Source organism: Corvus hawaiiensis, chromosome 8, assembly GCF_020740725.1.
Source record: "Corvus hawaiiensis isolate bCorHaw1 chromosome 8, bCorHaw1.pri.cur, whole genome shotgun sequence".
Classification (NCBI taxonomy): Eukaryota; Metazoa; Chordata; class Aves; order Passeriformes; family Corvidae; genus Corvus; species Corvus hawaiiensis.
The window spans coordinates 4,109,611-4,131,446 of NC_063220.1; the positions used below are offsets into that span (position 1 = coordinate 4,109,611).

Sequence of the window (21,836 nt, forward strand, 5' to 3'; positions counted from 1 at the left end):
AAATCCTATCATTGCACCTCTCCAGCAGGCTGGCACAAGCTCTTTTTTGATGGCTACAAGTTAAGTTCAAATGAATTTATTACACAGCTGTGAAATTATATTGGCACATGTGGTAATGTATGTCTGACACGAATGAGTGAAAACTCATTTCATTGCTTTCCTTCCCCATTAATTCTTGCATTTTCACTGTTTTCATAAGTGAATGCACTGTGGAAGGTACTTCCAGCATATTGTCAAAAATATGTGGTTATGGAGATAAAATTAGATTGTCAAACATTGGCTATAAAGATCACTAAATTAATCAGCTTGGGTTTGGAATTAAGCTATGCAGAGACATTGTCATCATAAGAAAATATTGCATTACATTAAGTATTTCTTCACCCAAAGTAATCCCAGCCATGAATACTGCTTGTATCTGAAAGGAATAATTCCTGTCTCTTCTGTCTTTAAAACACAATCCTTAAATATAGAATTTTAAGGACTGCTCTCTGATGATGCGTTTGCCAGCTCTATCACATCTAGCATAACAAAGATTACATCATTTATGTGCCATCTTCAGTTCCCACTGGACTTCCATCCATGACTTCTCAGGGTACACTTAGGCCGTGTATATTGAAGAAATCCCAGGAGAAAATGACCTTTCAGTTGGCCTCAGACAAACTCCACGCTGCATTTCCCTGCTGCTGCCTGGGATGTGTTAAACATGCTGCTCACACTCCACATGGCACATGTGCAGCAATTTCAGTCCAGGAAATACCAGACTGAAATGTGAGAGTCTTTACTTTTTGGGATTCAAATGTTGGCAGGTAGATGATGTCCATGGGGACTTGCTGGAAGTGGCTGTTTTCATCCAAGTGAACCAAAAAGGGACGTTCCAGACAGGCTGTGAGCACAGCGGGGGAATTTCATCCTATTTTCTCCAACTGTTCCATATAACCACTGTCATCCTCTCATCTGTTGTCTCACTGCTGTCTCAGTTTCACAGTTAAAATAAAATTTGCACATTAAACTTGTCCATTTTTGGACAATGCAAACAACTCTAAACCACTGACTAGTGCAGAACCACAGCCTTTTCAATGCTGATGAATCAACAAAATACAAATAGTATTAGAAAAAAATAGAATATTAGTTCTCCTTTTTGTATTGCTGGCATTAGAGAATTTTCAATCCCAAGGCAGTCTCTTCAGTCCCTTTCCTAGTGATAATCCTGCTGGCTTTGGTCCAGCAGTGGCTGCCAAATGCCAGGGCAGTGTGTTGTCAACATAAAATCTACAGACATTCTGGGGCAGGAGGAAATGTAGTTCCCATAATAATAAAAATACCCCAAAAAACTATTACATTCTTTGCAAAAATGCCAGAAATTCCTTTTTGGCTTTGTTTATGTCACTGGTTAACTTTGTCTTTCTTAAAATTCTGTTCCTTCTCATGTGTTCAGCACAGAAAGAAAAAGTGAAGAAAACTCTGGCAAAGTGTACATAGAGAATTTTCATTTCTCCAGCAGAATGGGGCTGATGCAGATGGATCTGATCTAAATATCCCCAAATAATAATGATGGTGGGTGCAGTCTCTACTCAGCATTCACAGCATTTGTGCCATGAACTGATCCATCACTTTGAGGTGCTCAAAACATGAAAATACCACAATTCCATTTCTGGCTCAGAAAAGGGTTCGTATAGTGAAAATGATAGCACGGGGAAGTATAAGAGAACAAGGAACTTTTGTTTCCATGGCAATCCAAGCTCCTTCTCCAGACACAAGCACAAAGGCAATATGCTGAATGATTATCTGAAGGTCATGTTGTTTTTAGGAGAAAAAGTTAGGGAGAATGCACTGGGATGAATTCCCCAGCCAGGATGCACACTGCATTTCTAACCAGTTAAAATAAACAGCTGCTGAAGGAAATAATTGCCTTCATTAATGGCATCAGTTTATTTTAAAACCTCTTTCCCCAAAGGGAACAGCAGCCTGCTCAGGAGGATATTTTGTACCAGTATTTGATACGTTCAGAGACAAATTTTGAGATTCTGGGTATATTTGGCATCCCTCACCTGGTAACATAATTACATTCCCTTTAAAGTTAAATGTATCTTAAAACTGAGAAAAATGCATCCATGTAAGAGCTTGTTTATGTTTCCAGTCATTTTTTCTGTGGTAAGAACCACTCTTTTAAGGCTCTGCCTTATCAACAAAGCAAACAGGGCTTTAAATGCCAGGATACCCCGGGGATACACTCAGGGTATGCAGGTGAGCAGAACCTTAGTACCCGTCTCTGTCACACGTGTAAGAAACAGGCATCAAAGAGCCACATAAATGTTCAATGCAGTTTACTTTGTATTTCCCAGTGTCAGTTTTAGGTTTCCAATTCCTCTGAGATGGTTTGACCTTGTTGACAGCAGGGATAAATGCTTTATGTGACAAAGAAAATTACTTTAGAAAGTGTAATTCTCTCTTCTTGCTCCATTCTGTGCTTCATGATTTACTACAGAGCTGAAGTACAAAGCAACAGAAACTTCACTGGTGCTCAGGAGGAAAGTTATTTTTAGAGTCATTTTGTTGCCAAAGCATATAGAAACCTTATGTGCTACCTCAGAAAGTTACCCTGGAACAGCAAGGAAAACAGAGATGCCTGTTTTTTTGTGTTTCCAACCACAAAGCTTTGCTCCCACTAAAAGAATGATGCACATTCCAAATGAGAAGTTGCAGGAGTCACTAAGCTGTTCGAAGTTGAATTAAACCTAAATGTGTCCTCACTGATTGTGTAGTATAAATCCAAATTAAGATCCTCAACAAGGCCTGTGTTTACAGGTACAACTTCACCTCTCCTCAGTGAAATGCATTCCTGAATCTGCTCTTTCCAGAGTCATTTAGCTTGGAAAAGATCTCTAAGATCATCGAACCCATCCATTCCCCCAGCACTGCCAATCCCACCACTAACCCATGTCCCCAAGTGCCACATGCACACAGCTTTTAAATCCCTCCAGGGATGGGGACTCCACCATTGCTCTGGGAAGCCTGTTCCAACGCTTGATCACCTTTTCCATGATGAAACCTCCCCTAATATCCACTCTAAACCTCCCCTAGGAGGGAGGTTTCTAGGGGATAAGGAAGAGCTGGGAGTGCCTCTTTTCCCAGAGGTGTTGTTGAAATCGGCTCAAAATAGGTGCCTTGAGAAATGTTAACCCATCTTAGACAGCAAACCATCATCTTCCAAACAAATCCTTCTTGGGAACAGAGGGGGAAACCCTGCTCATTTGCAGACCACAGCATGTTGTGTTTCATTGCAGCAGGACAAACATTTAGAGCACAGTGTAGAATGACTTGTACACTCTCACTGGCATCATTTCAGGAGGGAGGGTGATGCTAGTTACAGTTGTTTTCTACAAAAATCTGAGTTTACTTTGTCTCCTTCCACATCAGCTGCAGGTTTTTACAAGCTATTGTGATACTTCCCAGGCAAAAGAAAAGGAAGAGCCCTTAGGCCCAAAAACATCTGAGCCCCCAGTGATCTTAATAGTTCTGTGCCACTCTTAGAAGAAAAACCTCCTTTCCTAGTTGTTTCTAGGATGCTGACAGATAAAAGAGTAGTAAAAACATTTTATGGTGAAGCAGATCAAAATTCTGCCTAGAGACAGACTGTTGTGTGGTCCCAGCTCGCTGAATTCATGCACATCCCAAAAAGAGAGGTGGGTCTGGAAGGGGAAGCAGTGAATCCATACTCACACCCACAGAAAGTATTAAAACCCTAGAGAAACAAATTTGGGGGAGCTGGTTATTTGCACAGGTTGATACCCAGGAATAGATATTGATAGGTGTGTTTGGATGAATTAATCTTTCTGAAGGTAATTACAGACAGAGAGAAAAGAGGGAGTTATTTGTGGTGACTGCAGGAGGTGGAGCGGTGGGTTTGGTGCTGCCTGATGTCCTGCAAAGTTCTTCCCAGTGGAATGTAAAATTTCCCCAAATCACGTTCCTCAGGTCTTTACCTAAAGCACACTTGACTTTGTGTCTTATGAAAATGCTTCTTGTTGTGCTTAAAAATGTAAATACTCATCTCTGTATCTGTCTTTGAACATTACAGCGAGTTAAATAATGATTTGCAGCTAAAGCTCCTCTAGTTGCCAAAAAGCCAAGTCCTTAATGATGTCATGGAAAAGTTTATTTTTCTACTACTTCTCTAGGTGTGAGAGTGTTCATAATATTTGCAGAAGACTGGCTGTGCTGCAAATGGCAGCAAAATTAAACACACTTTCTGTAGCTTGTGCTCTGTCCTCAGAAATTAGGACCAAGGCAGGAGAGGTCTGGGTGCTCTGGAAAGGGAAAACAAAGTAAGAATATCTGTGAAATCACTAAGAGGGGATTTTCAGGATATTCAGCCTGCTCCACACACCATACCCAGTGGGACTTAGCTCCCACACTGCACCCAGAGGCAGAGGTGACAAAGACATCTATTTCAGATAAAGGGGTCTGAAAAGTTTGAAGGGAAGAAGCTTTTCATCAAATAAAGTTTATTTATACCCATATAATTCAGCAAAGCAGTGAAAAAGAAAAGCATATTTTATTCTAGTTTTAAAAAATGAAAATTCCTATGTTTAAAATAGAGAGATGCACTGTTTTCAGATTTAAAGGAAAAAAAAAGTTAAAATTCAGGATAAAAATATAATTGTATTTTTCTAAAAGGAAGGACAACAGACACAATATAATCACTAAACTCCTTTTGGGATAGCAGCTAAGAAAGCAAGGATAATCATTGCATATATGGGATGGGATCACCCACTGCCTGGAAACCAAATATATCAAAAGATACAGGTACAAGACAGGAAATGATGCTTATTATGGTATTAAAATGATGAGAAACACACAAAAAAATGTGAGCACAAAGCCAGAATAAGGACTGGGGTAACAGAAGTAATGCTGTCTCCCAGATGACTGGACCGTGGCAAGAAATACAATATACATGATGAAAATATAAGCTGGTATTTTCAACACAGGAGTAAGAATTCATATTTCGAGTAAGCCAACAGTTGCACATTTCCTTCAGCACTGAAGGTTATTTTGAGGTATGAAAAAGATGAAAGATAAGACTTTGCTCTCAGACAAATCGATTTCATTAACGACACTGGGTTGCGTGTGTGTAGCACAAAACATCCTGGTCTGCTGGGAAGATGTTCCAGTGAGAACAAATATCAGGATTATCCCAAAAATAGTGAGAAAAAGGGCCACAGATGAACCATGCTCTTCCTGGTTTTTAGCTGGGCTGAATCCAGGGAGCTGCCATGTACCCCAAGAGAAGCCTCTTATAATTTGGCACATGATAAGTGTTGAGTTATATTAGTTATAGATAACTTACATAAGTTGTTACAAAAGAATAAGCTACTGAAAAGTATATGGAAAGCTATATTATTTAAACTATATTATTTAAACAAGCTGTAAGTTACTTTAAACTAATACAACTTTATATATAAAATATAGTTTTAGATCTAGAAACTAAAATATAGTTTTATATCTAGAAACTGTTAGATATAACTTTTTAGGTCATATATATGTAAATTAATAGAAACAAGAGAGGCTGAGATTGGTGCTGGAGACGGATCCTACTTTGTAAAAGTTAAAAGGGGGAGAAAACCACCACAAAAGGGAATAACTTCTATGGAATGAGGATTATTTGCCACAGTCCCACATCCCACGTATCCCCCCCTGGGTACCCAGGGAGGCAGTGCCAGCAGATGACCCCTGCCCGGCACAGGCTCTGCGTGCCCACCCCCATCTCCCAGGGGAGGGAAACACTTTGGACACGGGCTGGGAGGAGAAGGCTGCCTGCCAAGTTTACTTTTCTTGGAATAAGCGCTCTCTTGGATGAGCTGCGCGCAGGAGGAGTGGGGAGTCCGGGGACTGAGCGGAAACTGTCGCGTAACTCGGGCTTTGGAGAGAGCGGCCCCGAGAGCTGCGGGGCAGCGGAGGAAAGCGGCCAGCTGGGGATCCCACCTGCCACGGGCCGGCCGAGCGGGGCGAGCGTCCCAGCGTCCGAGCGTCCGAGCGTCCGAGCGTCCGAGTGTCCGGCTGTGCCACCCTGCCCCGTCCCCGCAGCCTGGTCCCGCACCAGCACGGGCTCCTTCCCCTGCCGCTCCCGGAGGGCTTTTCCAGCTGCCCGAACTCTGCTTGCCCTCTCTCCAAATGAAGTCCCAGGACTCGCAGAGGAGGCTCCTGCGAAAGCACGCGATGATCGCCCGTGGCCATTCTCAGCTCTGGCTCGCTCTCTGCGCCTTTGGGCTGGCGCTGCTGGGGGATGTGGCCCGGGCTGTCCCCATGGACGATCAGGATTATTACCTGCAGGAAATTACCAACAGGGATCATTATTACTCCTTTCCATATCCTGGGGAAGAGTTCTTTCCTTTCACGGAGCAGCCCGGAGAGGAAGGACCTATCCGTGCTGCAGAGGCAGAGGAGCGCCCAGGGTTCAAACCGAGCAGGAAGGAGTTAAAACAGAAGAAAAACAACAAAAAAGGAAAATCCATTATTGAAACGCCACCAGGTAACTTTCCACCTTCTCCTCCAGAGTTTGGAGTCTGCTGAATCTCACGCTGACTGTGACTTTTAGCATTAATGAATATCCAGTTAATGGCAGTCTTGGTAATAATAACAATAAATGCGGTTGTGGTGATGATGATGGTAACACATTAAATTTTAATATCCCGCAGAACAGACCTGCAGAACTTTTACAGACTTTTCAACTCTTTCCCTTTCAAGTAAAGTGATTATTTCAGAGTCGGAATGTATTAATTCTGCTGTACTCTGGCTAGTCTGTGGGCTTTTCCTTCTTAATTATTCTTAATTACACTTGGCAACTGGCTTGCTGTGAAAGCTGCTGTTCTATAAGCAAAAGAACAGAGACAGATTTCATAGTAAAAGGTGATTATATATAGTGACATCTCACCTTACCCCCTGTCACTTCAATCTGAGAGGTTTCTGAATTAATTTCAATTCTAAACCTGTGAATTTCTCTGAGATTTCACTTTGAAGCCCCCCAGAGGAAGATATGTAAATAGAGATCTTCCTGTAAAAGGCTAAGCCCTAACAAGCTCAATTTAATTATCGACCCGTAAAATAAAGAAATTAAACAGCAACAGCAATGCCTTATAATAAAGAGGACACCCTTAATTCCATTTCCTAAAGTTTGCAGAAACTTGATCAGCTTTTACCACCCATTGTTCCCATTAACACCTAATTGCACCACCCCAAAAGATTAATTCCTTTCTGTGTTCCCTGACTGTCTGGTAGGTACTTTACTGGTTTGGGATACTTAGGAGTGAGTTTGGTCCATGAAATTTAGAGTTGTAAAATTTGGGGCCAAATCTCACTTCCCTACAGCTGAGCTCCCCTTTACTTCAGGGGGAAACTTCATGTTAATGACTGGGGTATATGGCACAAAATTTGTGATTTAGAGCCATCAGTACAGCAAAACAGAGGATCAGGGGTTGTAGAGTGGCTTCAACTTTGTCCAGTTACATCCAGCAGATAGCAAACAAAATATTTTAAATTTACTGTTAACACTAACTGAATTAATTAACATTTGAGCAGCAAAGATATGGGCTTTTATACTAATAAATACCGATAAGAAAATGTAATTTCTAACGTCTGGAAAAGTGTTTGTGGAGCAGGCAGCGTGGCTTGCCAGGGTCACTCAAGGCAGAAGTCAAGGGGGATGATGGCAAATGCACCTTGTCCAGGCAGCAGAGACAGGAGATGTCGGTGTCCCTGTCCCCTCAGGGACGAGCAGCCATGCAGCAGCTTCCCAAGGGGATGATAGCATCTCAAGGACTGGCTTATCAGGTTTACTATCCCAGTATGGTCATTGCAGTCTACGTGAGATCATCTGAGAGAGTTCTTGTTTCAATGTGTCATTTGTTTGTTTTTTTTAAATTAAGGGAAAAAAGGCTCTGCTTTCCACCTCGGCAGACTGAATCAGGCGGATTATGACAGGACAAGGGGGAATCACTTCCCATTGCCAGAGAGCAGGGATGGATGGGATATTGGGAAGGAATTGTTCCCTGGGAGGGTGGGCAGGCCCTGGCACAGGGTGCCCAGAGCAGCTGGGGCTGCCCCTGGATCCCTGGCAGTGCCCAAGGCCAGGCTGGACATTGGAGCTGGGAGCCACCTGGGACAGCGGAAGGCGTCCTTGCCCATGGCAGGGGTTGGCACTGGCTGAGCTTCTAAGATCCTTTCCAACTCAAACCATTCCATAAATTTATGACCATGGGAAACACTTGGATTTTAAAGCTCTGTAATTAGGCAGCAGGTTATTGATTCCTCTTTGTGGTGGAGACAATAGAGATTTCCATCCTGCGGTGGGATGTTCTGTGGTTCATCTCTGCTTTTACCTTTCCTGTTGGCTTTTTCCCAATTTCCCCAGCATTTGAGGATTCACACTTGCTCCAAACCTGACAGTGATGAGAATAGAGTCCAATCCATGAGGGCAAAGTTCGTTTATCTTTACAGACTTGAATCTTCCTCATTCTCCGCCTGCTACACTGAGCACAAGGGCAGAGGCTCATGATGCACCACCAAAAGCAGCTAGAAGTGGCTCAGTCCCTCCTTCCACAGCAAGTTTGGGCTCTTTGGACACAGCTGAGCTTTTCAGCTTTCACCAGCCATGTGCAATAAGAGGTTTCAAAGCCTCTGAGCTTTTAAAAAAATCACCAGAGGTACAACAGGCAACTGATCTCCTCCACCAAACTCCTTCTCCTTGATCCAGGATATGGGTGAGTGACATCAACTCAGCAAACTGGCTGCTGGGCTTATTGCTATGGGAAAATTCAGTGGATTTCCCTGGGAGCAGCTGAACAATTTTGACTGCCATGGGCACAATAAGCCCTGAGGTGAATGCCCAGTGAGGAGAACGGTCACCATTTGTTACAGATGTGAGTGAAAACAGGACAGTTTTAGCAGGAAGTGTCAGGCAGTTTGAGCTGCAGTGTTAAAAGTTCTGGCTATAATATTTCAAATTTCTCCTTCCTCCTCACCCAAAGGCAGGCAAGGGCCAGGTCCTGCCAGGGCAGTAACTCTGATGCTTAGTGCCATGTCCCCAGGGATCAGTTTGGAATGAAGATCTGAAAATCTGGCCCTCACAGAGATGTTTAAGTACTGATACATACCTACATTTACTCACATTTGGATGTTTAGAGGCCAGCTAGAAACAATAACAACAGCTGTCAAACAGATATCAGTGAATAATACCGTAAATCTGCCTGAATAAGGATGTGCATTGTGCTTACATGTACACAACTGTATTTATGCATCCCTCCAGAAGTGGAATTACTTTATTGGCCATGCAGTAAATACCAAAATTTGGGGTTTGTGAGGCTCGCTGGCAGCCAGGACATGCGGGATTTATTAGTTGTAACAAACAATAGCCTGGCTGGGAGCTGGGATGGAGGAGGAGGAGGAATGGGAATGTGTGATGTGCCCTTTGGCTGAGCAGCTGGTCCTGATCAGCCCCAGCTTTGAATCAAAGTGGAAATCAACCGGAGCAGTCTCAAGGACATGGCACTAAACAGATGACACACACTCAATTTATTTCAGCTAATTACTGGAAGTGGCCAGAATATAGATATTTGCAGTATGTGAAATATTAATGTAGAAGGAAATCCAATTGATGCCAGTGGGTTTGCAATTTTTTTATTTACAATATTAGAATCAATATTTGCAAATACTCGATCCACGTGAAAGTAAAAAGTATCGATTGTCTCCTTGCTCTTTAAATGCCTCATAAATTAAGTGGTAATAGGTCATCCTTGGAAGGCAAACAGTTGGATTGACGGGTTTTGTGCATCTATAGAGATTTCCATTTTCTAATTCCATCCTTGTTTGTATAGGCCTCTGTCCAAAGCCCACTCAAATCAATGGAAAGAGTCTTGTTAACATCAATGTTTTGCTTTTGTGAGGCTTTTAATAGAGTTTGATATATGGTGCCTCAGCTACCATCTGTGGGGCAGATCTCTTCAGTCTGGGGGTCTGACTACAGGCAAAAATTCATCATAAAGAGATTTATGGGGCTGAAGTGCCCAATAACACTCCTCAGTGTGGCCCAGATCTGCCACAATGAAGTCTGTAATTATTTTGATTTGATTTTCAAAACTTAAACTTGTAGTTCTTTTTCTGGCCATACCTCAATTCTGAATGCATTTAGAAAATAGAGGAGTAATATTTATTTATATGGCAGTGCTCAAAGTGGGGCTTAGAGCACATTTGTTCTGTATTTCACAGATCTCCCAGTGTTTCATCTCTGCACAATCCAACATTTGTCTGTGTTTAGCAATCAGGATTTCCTTTGTCTCATCTTATTTGGTGCTTTCCCCAGGCTTGATGAAACTCCTCAGATATGTTACTGTTTACTTGCCCCATATTTGTTTATTTTCCTGCAATGCTGCCACCTGTTCAACAATGCAATTCTTAAGGTTTTTGGTTTGTTATTTCTTTTCAATTCATGTAGTGCATAGGATGAGTCAGGTCCTCTCTGGGGCATGTGTGTGAGGAGGAGTCAGTAAGGGAAGGCAAGGAGAGGATAAAATGGACGGAGCAAGCAACCATGGAAATTATCCTGCAGAAAGAGTTTGACTTTAAAAAATAGACTGATAGTACTTTAATTGAGATGTTTATCAAGATAATGAAAGCTTGGAGGGAGAGCAATGGATGAATGAGGAGGGAAAGCTGAATCACAGGGATGCTGTTCAGGAAAAGCTGGAGATATTTTGGTGCGAGATGGGGGCGGAGATCTGACGAGTGTGTGAAGTCAAAAACATGACAGGTTTGTGGCGTTACTGGCACTCGAGGGGTGATTTTGTTCACTAGAAAGAAGAAAGGAGAGAGTGACACATAAGGCATTGAACTGACAGCTGAAAGCACTTCAGAAGTGGTCACCAAGATACACCAGCACAGTGTTTCTCATGTGCTGGGTAACCCCAGCGCTGCTCTTTTCTAGTCCTTTGGTATCCCCTCTCTTAAACCTTCCCTCTCTGAGCAGCCCAGACAAAGAGGAGCACTCCTGTGACCTAGAGCATAGATTTTAATTTTAAAGCTTTTGCTTAAACTTCTTATAATAGGGATTTTTAAGAATGAACTTGCTGGCCCTAGGTGGAAATCCCATGAATTTTAATATGACCTGTATTGCATCCTAATTGCCATATGTGACAAGCAAAGATGGAAACATGTGGCTTTTAATGAGCTTTCTTTCATCTACCAGCCTCTATTTTCTCCTCAGCTCTTCTAAAATATGTAGGATAGTGAAGTGTTCACCATTCCATTTAAGAGCCCATGCTTTAAAAAATGTCACAACAAAAGAGGACAAGGGATGACTAAGAATGAATAATGAGCAGTACCCTCAAAATTGGTCAAACCTTTTTGATTAGCATCATTCTTTACCCATAGCTTCAATGAATAATGTAACATGAGAAAGAAAATAATGGGAATAAACACATTTGATTACGCCAGAGAAAACCACTTTCAAAGATAATTCTTCCAGCAGCCTTCTCTGAATTCAACCTCATGTTTAAGATGAGAAAAATGTCTCTTTAAAAAAACCTCTTTAAAAAACGGGATGATTTCACTGAATAGATTTTTAATAGTCTGAATCTGAGCCTAGACTTGCTCCTGAAATGCCAGCACAATATGAGACACTCATTAGCTGAATTCAGTCTTGGGGTTTAATGTTATTATCTGTTCAGTGAGCTGGCTAGACAGGTCAATCCCATGGCTCACAACCAAATTTCACTTATTTCTTTTGGGTTTGGAATGAACGTTTCTGTCAGTTATGTGAACTTTGAATATGTCAGAAAGATGAAGTAGTGGAAGTAGAAGCTGTGGTACAGAAGAAGTAATTTCCTGAATTTTCAATACCTGAGCTGGCATTTTTAAGTCTTGCCCAATTCACTGTCTGTGTAAAAAGCAAACTACCAAAAGATTGGTGGTCCGAACACAGAGTTGGGATTTAAGTGTCATATTCACACAGTGGTTTCGTGATTTTATTGTTATTATGCAAAGGATGCTCTAGGTTTGGTCTTGACAGGCTCTGCTGAGGTGATGTCTTGTGGGATTATGTGGTTTATGGAAATATACATATGTGCCTTTAACACTGGGTACGCAAGGAAAATGGGAACAAGAAAAGCTCTGATCTAGTCAGAATTACTTGCCTTTTAAAATGCACTTTTAAATTCAGTGCCTGGACAATGAAATGAGGATGTTCAGAGGAAACTGTGGGCAACCCAAAGATGAGTCTCCACCACTGCTGCTGTCTGATTATTTTCCTGATGACAATTCCTGAGCCACAGCTCACTGAGCTCATTTGTCTCTTTCAGGGTCAAGCCTTGCTCCTCTAGTGTCTTTTTCTGGCTATTTCAGCTTCAAAAGCTGTTTGGTGGGCTGTTTGCATATCTAATCAAGCAATGAGAAACACCTACATTAAACCATTAGTAAAATATACTGCAATGTTAATTCATTACTTCTGATGCAACCACAATTATAATTTCCTTGTGGCACAGCAAAAGGAACATTTATGATTCCATTCCCCTGTGGTTTTAACATCCCACTGTGGGCAAGAACAGGGTATACTGGAAGTCTGCTGTGTGCTGGAAGGGATGGAGCACTATCAGAGAGGAGCAAGGCGTTTTATTCTTCGTGCACTCACCAGGGAGGGCTAAATCAACTTGACAGGTGTAAAAGGAAAACTGTTTCTCTTTTCTACCCGTAGCTAAAAATGGCAACAAAAAAAATGGTGAGAAAAACAAGAATAATGAAGAGATGCCAGATGGTGACTCAGAGAGTCAGAGTGCCTGTGAAGGCATCAGAGGAAGTGTGTGGGGATCACTTGAGGCATCTTCGGAGCTCTTGGGTTTAGCTGTTAATCTCTCCAGCCCTGCCCGAGTTGAATTACAAAGGATATTCTGGTGAGTCTGCTGACAGATATCTAAAGTCCTGCTTTGGACACAAAATGCTTCCCTTCTGGTGGGGAACATCCTGGTGGCAGAGAGCAAGGCCTTGCACGGTATCATTATGGGTTAAATGGAGACAAGGTAATACCAGGGCTTCATTCCTTATTTTCTCAGTGGTTTACATCATTTTTCTAAACAAAAAAGGGCTTTAAAGACTTTCTGATTCTGGAGGGGTTTTTAGAGGAGCTGTCTTATAAATGGGAATCAGCCCCAATACACTGTGAAGCATATTTTATAACAACACATTTTGAAGAATTACATGAGATTATACCAGTCTGTCAGGTGGAGAAACTCCTTTTACTCTTGCCTTAGGAAGAGTGAATCATTTCCTATTGTGACACACAAATGCCCCCCAAACCTGCACTGCCTGGGCTCTGGGGGGCTGTGTTGCTGGGATTTGGCATTGCAGAAAAGTGACAAAAAGCTGGCAATCTCCAGAGGACCTCAGTGACATCCAGTATCTGTGACTCATGGCTGGAGCTGAGTAGATTTAGGAGTGAAAGTGCCCAGTTACAGGATTAATCTTCTGTTTCGGTGTGGTTGCTTACCTGTAAATGAACAGGCCTGTAAATAATAGTAAATAATAGTTCTGCTCCTGCTTTCACACAAGCATTAGCAGGATGCTGTAATTGCAAAAGTGCTGCTGCATCCAACAGGCCAAGAAAGGAACACAGTAAAAGCTGTGTGCAGAAGTTAAACATAGTTTGTAGTTGCATGTCTTTTAAATTCCTTAGGCTACACATTGTATCTGCTCTGTAGTTTCTAGCTACTGACATAGAAAATATTACTTTCAAAGTGAACAGTGGAAGTGATTAAATGAGCTTTTTTATGGGGGAGGTTAATTGCTTACAGATTTATTTTGTGGTTTACATTTTTTTTCTTAATGGATTGCCAGACAGATTTCTTGTGTGACTATACATCAGCCTGGGGCTGCTGGTGAATTATTTGAGGTATGTACCTGGCAGAACTGTTCTCCTGTAATCAACATGATTCCCAAACACCAAGTTCAGCTAACAACACAACTGAGATCTCCATGAAGTTGATATTAAAGAATTATGTGTATATCTATAGATACAAACTTAAAAATATGGGAATTTTGAAAGTTCTACAATGGGACCCAGTTGGGTAAAGCACCAGAGTCCTCTGGTCATGATGATTCTTTCTTTTGGACCTCAGCAGCTCATCCAGACAGTGGCTGACAGACCTTCCTAAATCTGATTTTCTTGCTTAGATTGTGGGGCTTGAGTACTGTAGATGATTTCTTCCTCACCCTCCCATAGATCACAAATTTAGTGGTTTTCTGGTTGTTTCCCTTCATTTTGGCTCTACAGGATTAGTCCTCCTGGCTGGGACGTAGAAGAGCCCCTGAGGGGGAAGCCCAAATGTCCCTGCTTGTCTTCCAGGAGGTCTGCAGACCCCATTGTCCCCAGATTTGCTTTTTAGCTGTTTCCTCATTTGAACTTTAGAAAGCAAAGCACCCTCCCATTTCAAGGGAGTTGTGTTTGACAGGGGAGCTCAGAGCGAGGCCGAGCATCCCCTTCCTTTTCCACATCCAGGATTTTCGGGAAGTGCCGAGCCCATCAATCATCCCGGTGTGCTGGGCCAAGGTGTTGTTTGCAGTGGCAGCAAACTGAAACCCATCTTTCTCCCTCTTTGCCAGAAAACAGAGTATTTTTATGTACTCCCCTTCAGAGATACAGTGGTTTATGATGACAGGTTTATGGCTCCTCACGACTTTCAGGATGCTCCTAAAACATCTGTCAAAGGAAGGGAACAGTTCAAAGTATCTTGGCAGAGCTGATCTCAGACCTGGATGTCAGCACTCCCTACACCACAGGTACAACCACCCCTTAGGCCAGATTTGGCTCTAACACACTCTTTTTTCCCCCCCTCAAGATAATTTTCAATAGTGTAATGAATTTTCCCATGCACAAGACAGAAGCTGTCTGAAAACAAGGGACCAGACCTCAATCTTCCCAAAAATGTTTCACTGACTGATAACAGAACCTATGATTTCAACCAAACAGCCTTTTCATATGTGATTGCCTAAAAATAGAACTTCAGCCCCTAACAACATGATTTTTCTCCTTTTTGCCCGTAGTTGTTTATGCACTGAAAAATACAGTCAAAGCTTGGACTTGATGATCTTGGAGGTCTTTTCCAGCCTTAATGATTCTGCGATTCTAAGTTACAGAAGGCATTGCAGAGACAGTTAAAATTGTGTTTGTCATCACAAACTGGATGGCAAATGCCCTATCCCAGAGGACAGAGCCAGTTTTATCCCAGAGTATGTAGACCGCACTGTCTTTAAATTCCAACCAAAAATTCCACTGAGAACTCTGCCAAAAGTAAATCTGGGCTGTATATGGTCTATGTAGGTGGCTGGTGGGGAGCCTGGAATTTCCCCTGGTAAATCTGGAGTGGATTTGGATTTGTTGCAGGATGGGGCTGACCCAAGAACGTGGGGATGTGTCCCAGTCTTCAGTGCAGGTCCCTGGAGCAGGAGGCTTCCCTCAGGTGAGGCCAGAGCTCTTATGCTGCTGAGGAGTAGAGGGATGAGGAGAGGAGTAACCAGGTCCAGCACACACCCCAGCTGAAACAAAGAGAAGAGTTTCTCACAGCTCTTCTGGGGGTTATTTTGTTCCTCAGGCTCCTCTGGATAATTCTGGATCTCAGCAGAGGACTGCAGTCCAAAACTCCTGCAGGATCCCCACATGAGTGGCCCCACATCTAGTCCAGTTCCTTTGCATCAGGTATTTCATTAGATACGTGGAAGTGACAGAAAGGGCCCCCAAAAATCTTGATCCTGTCTGGTAGCGGAACAAAGGATTGGGGAATCACATACAGAGACAGAAATGTGAGTGAACTCTGAGCCTTCTTCCAAAGCTCTTTGAAAATGCTGACCAAGTGAGTCCAGGTAGTGCAGAAGCCAAGAGATGGATGAAAGGCAAGAGCCTCACAGAAGGAAATGGATGAATTCCTCAGCTGCCAAACTTGCAGGAATGAGGGCTGAGGGACCTGAGGCTGGTAGCAATGGAATATAAAATCCTGCTGACACATCTGATTTGTTCCATATTCCAAATAAGTACTTGGCTTTTTTGGTGCTTGAATGCAAGTCAAATGGCAATCAGGCATGTAGACCCCCTGCTCTCTTACAAGAAGAATAAAATGGGGAGCTTTTTAAAATATGATAAAAAAAATGCTGGTATGGAGTTAGTGCAGATAAAATGCCACAGAACTCTTTGAAAAAGTGGACAGAAAATAGCACAGAGCTTTTCCTCTGCAAGCCTTTCCATATTTCTTCTCATTAATCCTGAATCAGATTTTTTTCCTTTCCAATTAGAAAGTTGAAAAATGAGGAGTTTTATGCTCAGGGAAGCTTGCCTTGAAGCTTTCCCTATTCCATGGCTTTTCAAGTGCAGAATACCTACAGTTAGAAAATACTTTTGGCTCCTGTGGATGGGAAGCAGGACGGGCTCTCCAAGGCAGCCCTGGAGTTAAAAAGTCCCAAATCATGACCCGCACTTTTCACATTAACATGTTGATGTTTTGCAGTGGAGATGAATCTCTTGGTGACAATGTGGGCACTTTTCTCCAGGGAAAGGACATCAAACCTCACTGGGCAACTGGTAAAAATTAGAGTTTATCCTGAGCTCTCCTCCTTGGGTCCACAGGCTGGGAAATGTGTTGCCTTCAGCTTGGATTTTTGGGCTTTCAGCCTGGAGCAGGCAGACGTGACTGCATTCAGTTTTATACTCACTAATAACTCACATTCCAATTCATTTGGAGTTCCTGACACACTTTGCTTTGAACCAGTGAAGCCTCCAATGTGCTAAATGTGGAGCCTGTGATTATGAGCCTTTGCTGGATCTTGGCTGAATTGTTAAACAAAGCAGAAAAGATGTTTGGACAGGATGAATTTTGGGAATCTTTTGCAGGCTGCATAAGGCTGCACAACCATAGGAAGCTGGAATAGGGAGAAAGGAGCTCTGAACACTCAGGGCTGGAGAGGTGCCCACCCTCAGAAATATTTGTCTGAACCTTGCTTGAACTGCTTTATCTCCTTTGCTTTGGAGCTGGAGCTTCACACCGACCTCCCAGCTGAAGCTCCAGTCCTTCCCTACAATCCTCTCAGAGTTACCAAAAGCAATGTCCTTCTCCATTTTAGCATTTCTCTTTCTGCAGGCAGGAAGCTCAGAGAAAATGCTGAGTGTTCAGAATTTTAAAGGTGTTAACCAAGCTTTTAAATCCACTGAATCCTGGTGCTTGCTTGGAGGCATTTTAAAATTTATTTATTGAGTTATTTCCCTAAGATGAGTTTTCCATGATTAGTTTGAAGGCAGGTAGAGAGGAGAAAGTTGAACAGAGAGACTCTGGTATGTCCAAATGCCATCTTCACAATGGACACATGAAAGCTAAAAAGTCCCCTGAGAGCTGAAACCCTTGGGAAGATGAACAAAAACTCAGGGAATCACACCTGAGGAAATGTGGGAAAGGGACAGCCTGGCTGCAGAGGGGGCTTTCTGAGCTCCTTAAAAATCATGCCTTTCTCTGAAATTACTTTAGGGAGGAACTGATTGCCTTTGCAAGCTGGGCTCTGTCCTTAGATTTTTCGTGTTTTCCTGTGGGATTCCTGTGCTGCCCTGGGGTTTGTGTCCCCTCAGTGAGCCCAAATGCCAGTCAGAGACCTCTTCCCAAGGGAAGCATCTCTCCTGAACCCCTACAATTCCTCTACTCTTTCCTTTTTTATTTATTTCTGGGGTTTGGGTTGGGGTGTAGGTTTTTTTGGCTGTTGGTTTGGTTTTTTGCTTTTTTTTTTAATAAAAGAGAGTAGTCACACTTCAATCCAGGCCTGGATTTGATTTTCTCAAATCTCAGAGGTTTAGTTATTTTTTGAAATGTTGCTTCTTGGTGCTTTGAACTCTTAAATCCTCTGCTCTCAGGGTGCTTCTCAAGGGTGCAACAGCTTGGACATAGTGGGCTTTAAAGGGAAGAAGAAAGCTCTGTTATATGAGTTCCTAAATCTTTTGCTTTTCTGCACTTCTGGATACATCCAAAGAACCTCTGGTTATTTTCTGTGTGCACCTGGCCAATTTTTCATCCCTTCACTGAAGCAGTGTTCCACTGTTTGGGCATCTAAATGTATAAGTTGCTTCTGACATTTTAATTCTGTCTTAGAGCTGTCCATCTAAGAATGCCCAGTCTACCAAATGAATAATCAGTTAAATAAAAGTGAGAAGCAGACAACTCAACCAAACTAATTTTTTTTTTTTTTACTCTGCTCTAGAAATTACAAATTGATTCCTTTTTAAGGGTTGGGAAGGAGTACAAAGCTTGAGTTCAGGTTAATTGTAACCACACAACTTTCCTCTGGAATCACTCTCTGAGCAAGAGCTCCAGGCACTATGATAACTTCTATGCCTTATGAGAAGTGTTTGGGTTTATTAATTTCTCTTGTTATTTCACATGCAATAATAACAACAGATGTGATGCTAGGAAAAAAAGTATAAATGTCTAAATTTGCTGGAGCAGACACACCAGGTCTTCATAAAACTCAGACCTTACACTTTATAAAAGGTTTTAAAACCTTTGGAGTTGGATTGGTTTGAGGTATTTCCTGTCACAGGCTCCTTATGTAGGTCGAGTATTTATCCCAGATGTGCAGCCTGGCAGAGGGCTGGGCAGGGAGGGAGACCAGGGTGACAGCTCAAACTGACCCTGGGGCTGGAGCACTGCCTCCCAGCCATGCCCCCTTAGTGCTGCTGGAGGAGAAGGGGTGGGAATTCCAAGGGGTGAGGGCTGGCTTGGCAATCCCAGCCCATCTTTGAGGGTGTTGCTTGTGCATGGAGCTGTTTGCAGCCGTGTGCTCAAACTTTAAGGTCACCACTGAGGAGCAGCACATTGTTGGGAAGATTTCAAACAGACAAGGATGAGTTTTACCCAAGGCAGCAGAGGAGGACTGATGATCAGGTCAGAAGGATGATCCTATACCACTCACCCAGGTCTCACTGCAGATACAGACTGCTGCTAGCCTGCATTCTGTTGGTAATTTGAGTATTTTTAGTTTTAATCATAAAAATATGAAAGATGACATCTCGACTCTCAGCTGAGTAATGACTCCTGGCTGCCTAAAGGCACAGCTCATGCTACTTCATCAGCCTGCCTCTGGAGTTTTCTGGCTCCCATCAGGAGCTAAATCAGAAAGCTAAACTGAGTCAGAAAGCTCAACCAGTAGAAAACAGCCTATGAAACCCAAAGCTGAAGAGCCAAGTGATTCTATCCACATCCATGATTTACTCATGTTAGGCTTTGAACTACATCATCAAAGGAAGTTAATGCGTCTCTTTCAGTATCATTTTCAACTCATTTTCTGCCTTGTTGAGAAGCAAAAAAATACAGTTTTGTCTGTGCTGGAGCTTAACTGGATTAAAATTTGAATACCATTAAGTGGAACTGACTGGGAAGTGCCTGATTCCAGCCTTTCTCAAGTGTAAATTTAGCACTTGGGAGTGGAGGTGACTGTAGTAGTGGGGATAAAATTTAATGGCTTGTCACTACTAATGAGAACTTCACAGTTTCTCAAGTTTTTCCTGCTCTGTGTGTGTGGGCTTCACATGTGTGCTCAGGAGAGTGAGAATCTGAAATCTGGGTGATATCAGAGTGGTGCCATTTATTCCAGTGGAATTAGGCATTTCCAGAGGATTTCTGAAGCTGTTCTTGTGTATCTCAGCCCCAGGTGAGCAATTCTGATCCTCAGGGTGGAGCATTTACAGCCCCTTTCCTGTGTCCTCCCACTTGGATACTTCCTTTGGGCCACCTTAAATCCATGTTTTGCTCCAAAAGCATGGCTGTGCTGCAAAATCCTGAAAAAACAGCCAGAACTCCCAGTAAATGTATATTTCTAGGACCAGGAGTTATGGATACTTTCCAGTTTATGTATGTTTAAGGAATTTCATGACCATGCTGTCACCCTGCCCAGTGAATGTGCCATACCAACTATGGATATATTGGATATATTGACTGCTTTATAAAATTCCTACTACAGCCTGCATGGAGGGGGAGGGAAATAATTGCACCATGAGCCAGTTTTGTACTCATACAACTTCTTGTATATTTATCCTGTTTTTGGTAAAATGCACTCAAGTGGGATTGCTAATGTGATTAAATTTGAGCACTTCTAAGATGTCTCATTTATTGAGCCGGGGTTGTATCTTAAGATCAGAGTTATTTCTGTCTTGGTTTTGTGCTTGTTAATGGTATTCCAAGTTTCAGTGTTTATTTTTAATGGCTACAATTAATGCTCTCAGTGTAGAATCTTTGCTCTTGCAGTACACCTCAGTGATCTGGTATTTTTAGCTATTTCTGGCACAAAGATGTGTTTTTAACGGTAATTTTTGTCCTATACCCAGCCATTGTGCAAGTGGTCTGTCTCAGTTTTGTTCTCCATTTTTTTGGCTAAGTCTGTTTGTTTGGCTCTGTAAAAAAGAGGATTGTTCTCATTTTTGATGGCTGCACTCAGTTTTGTGGCTTTAGCCACAAAAAAAAGTTTTTTCTGTGCTTTAGAAAAAAGTCAGGGAAGACAGTTTAAAATTAATAGCACAGAATCCAGCCTTTGTCAAATAATAATAAAAAGTTAAGAACTGATATGATATTTTTCAGAATGGATTTCTTTTTGGCCATTAAAGATAATATGTTCTCTTCAGCGTGATTAAATTAAATACTCTGTAGAGAAAGGGGAGGTCTTTTCAGGTGTGGGTACAAATAGGAGGGTACCTTGTGCCACATCACAGGTCCCATCCTCTGCCAGGCTGGTGGCAGGAGAAGGCAGCTCAGGGAATGAATGTGATGTCTGGAGTTTAGATGAGCCTCTTGAGTCTGAAGGCTTGGCCAGAAAACTCCCAGGCACTCTGGAAACTCCTGCTTCCAGCTGTGCCAGGAATAATAGAAGCTCTTCCTGCTAAATGATTTGTTGCATCTCGAGCCAGCCACAACCTGCGCTTGTGAGAGAGCAAAAATGTGAAAAATAAGGAAAGAAAATGAAAAAGTGTATTTTCTGAACCTCTTTTGGTTTCATGTCAGACATGACCTAAAGAACCCAATAATTTATTCTTTTATTCTTAATTTATTCTTTATCTGTTTTTAAATCTTCAAGAGCAATCATAAGAATGAGTGTAGGTTGCAGTGCTGGGATAAATATTTCCTTCTGAGAGAAGTCCCTGATGTTGTAGCCCTCAAAGAAGCATTTGTTGGTTGTCCTAGAAAAATATACAGCTTCAAGGCAACATTAACCAATAATTAATGAGCTCTTAGGATAGGAAATGTTGGCACCTCCTTAATTCTTTATTTGATCTTCGGTCTGGGACTATAATTCAGCATTTTAACTTCGGTGCAGGGGATTCCTCGTAAGTGCACTTTCCTTGCTTTGCTCTCGTGGTGCTCTGGGAATGGGGTTTTCAGAAAAAGTAAATAAAAAGCAAAATGTGTGTGTTCAAGGAACTTTCACCTGCCTTGAGATGCTGCTTCAAATGATCTGGGGTGTAGAGTGATTGGGGGCCTGAATTCAGGCCAGAAAGCACACTTGTAATTTTTAGCAATACTTCAGATATGAGCAGAGTCAGAAAACCACTGAGACTGAAATCCATGGACATTGTTCCAGGGAAAAGCTGGGCCATAGCAACTGTAGAGTGTGAGTCATGAACATCTGTGGGAATTTCACACTTCCATGATCACATCACCAAAACAGCAACATTTAGAGACCGCATTTGCACCCCCCCAATGCCCTCAAAAACAAATATACAATATTTATATAATATATATATATCAAATTGTTTAGAAAATGGAAAACTTTATTGTGTT

The 21,836-nt window shown here is 42.2% G+C and overlaps 1 protein-coding gene across 1 annotated transcript in view; it reads left to right on the top strand.

The window, feature by feature from the left end:
* Positions 1-5,762: 5,762 nt before the first annotated feature.
* The window catches only part of CPXM2 (carboxypeptidase X, M14 family member 2), a 68,611-nt gene continuing 52,537 nt past the window's right edge, over positions 5,763-21,836 (top strand). The window contains exon 1 of the mRNA XM_048311543.1: positions 5,763-6,529. Coding sequence (XP_048167500.1) covers positions 5,854-6,529 — 676 coding nt within the window. The 5' untranslated portion in view covers positions 5,763-5,853. The remainder of the gene's footprint in view (positions 6,530-21,836) is intronic.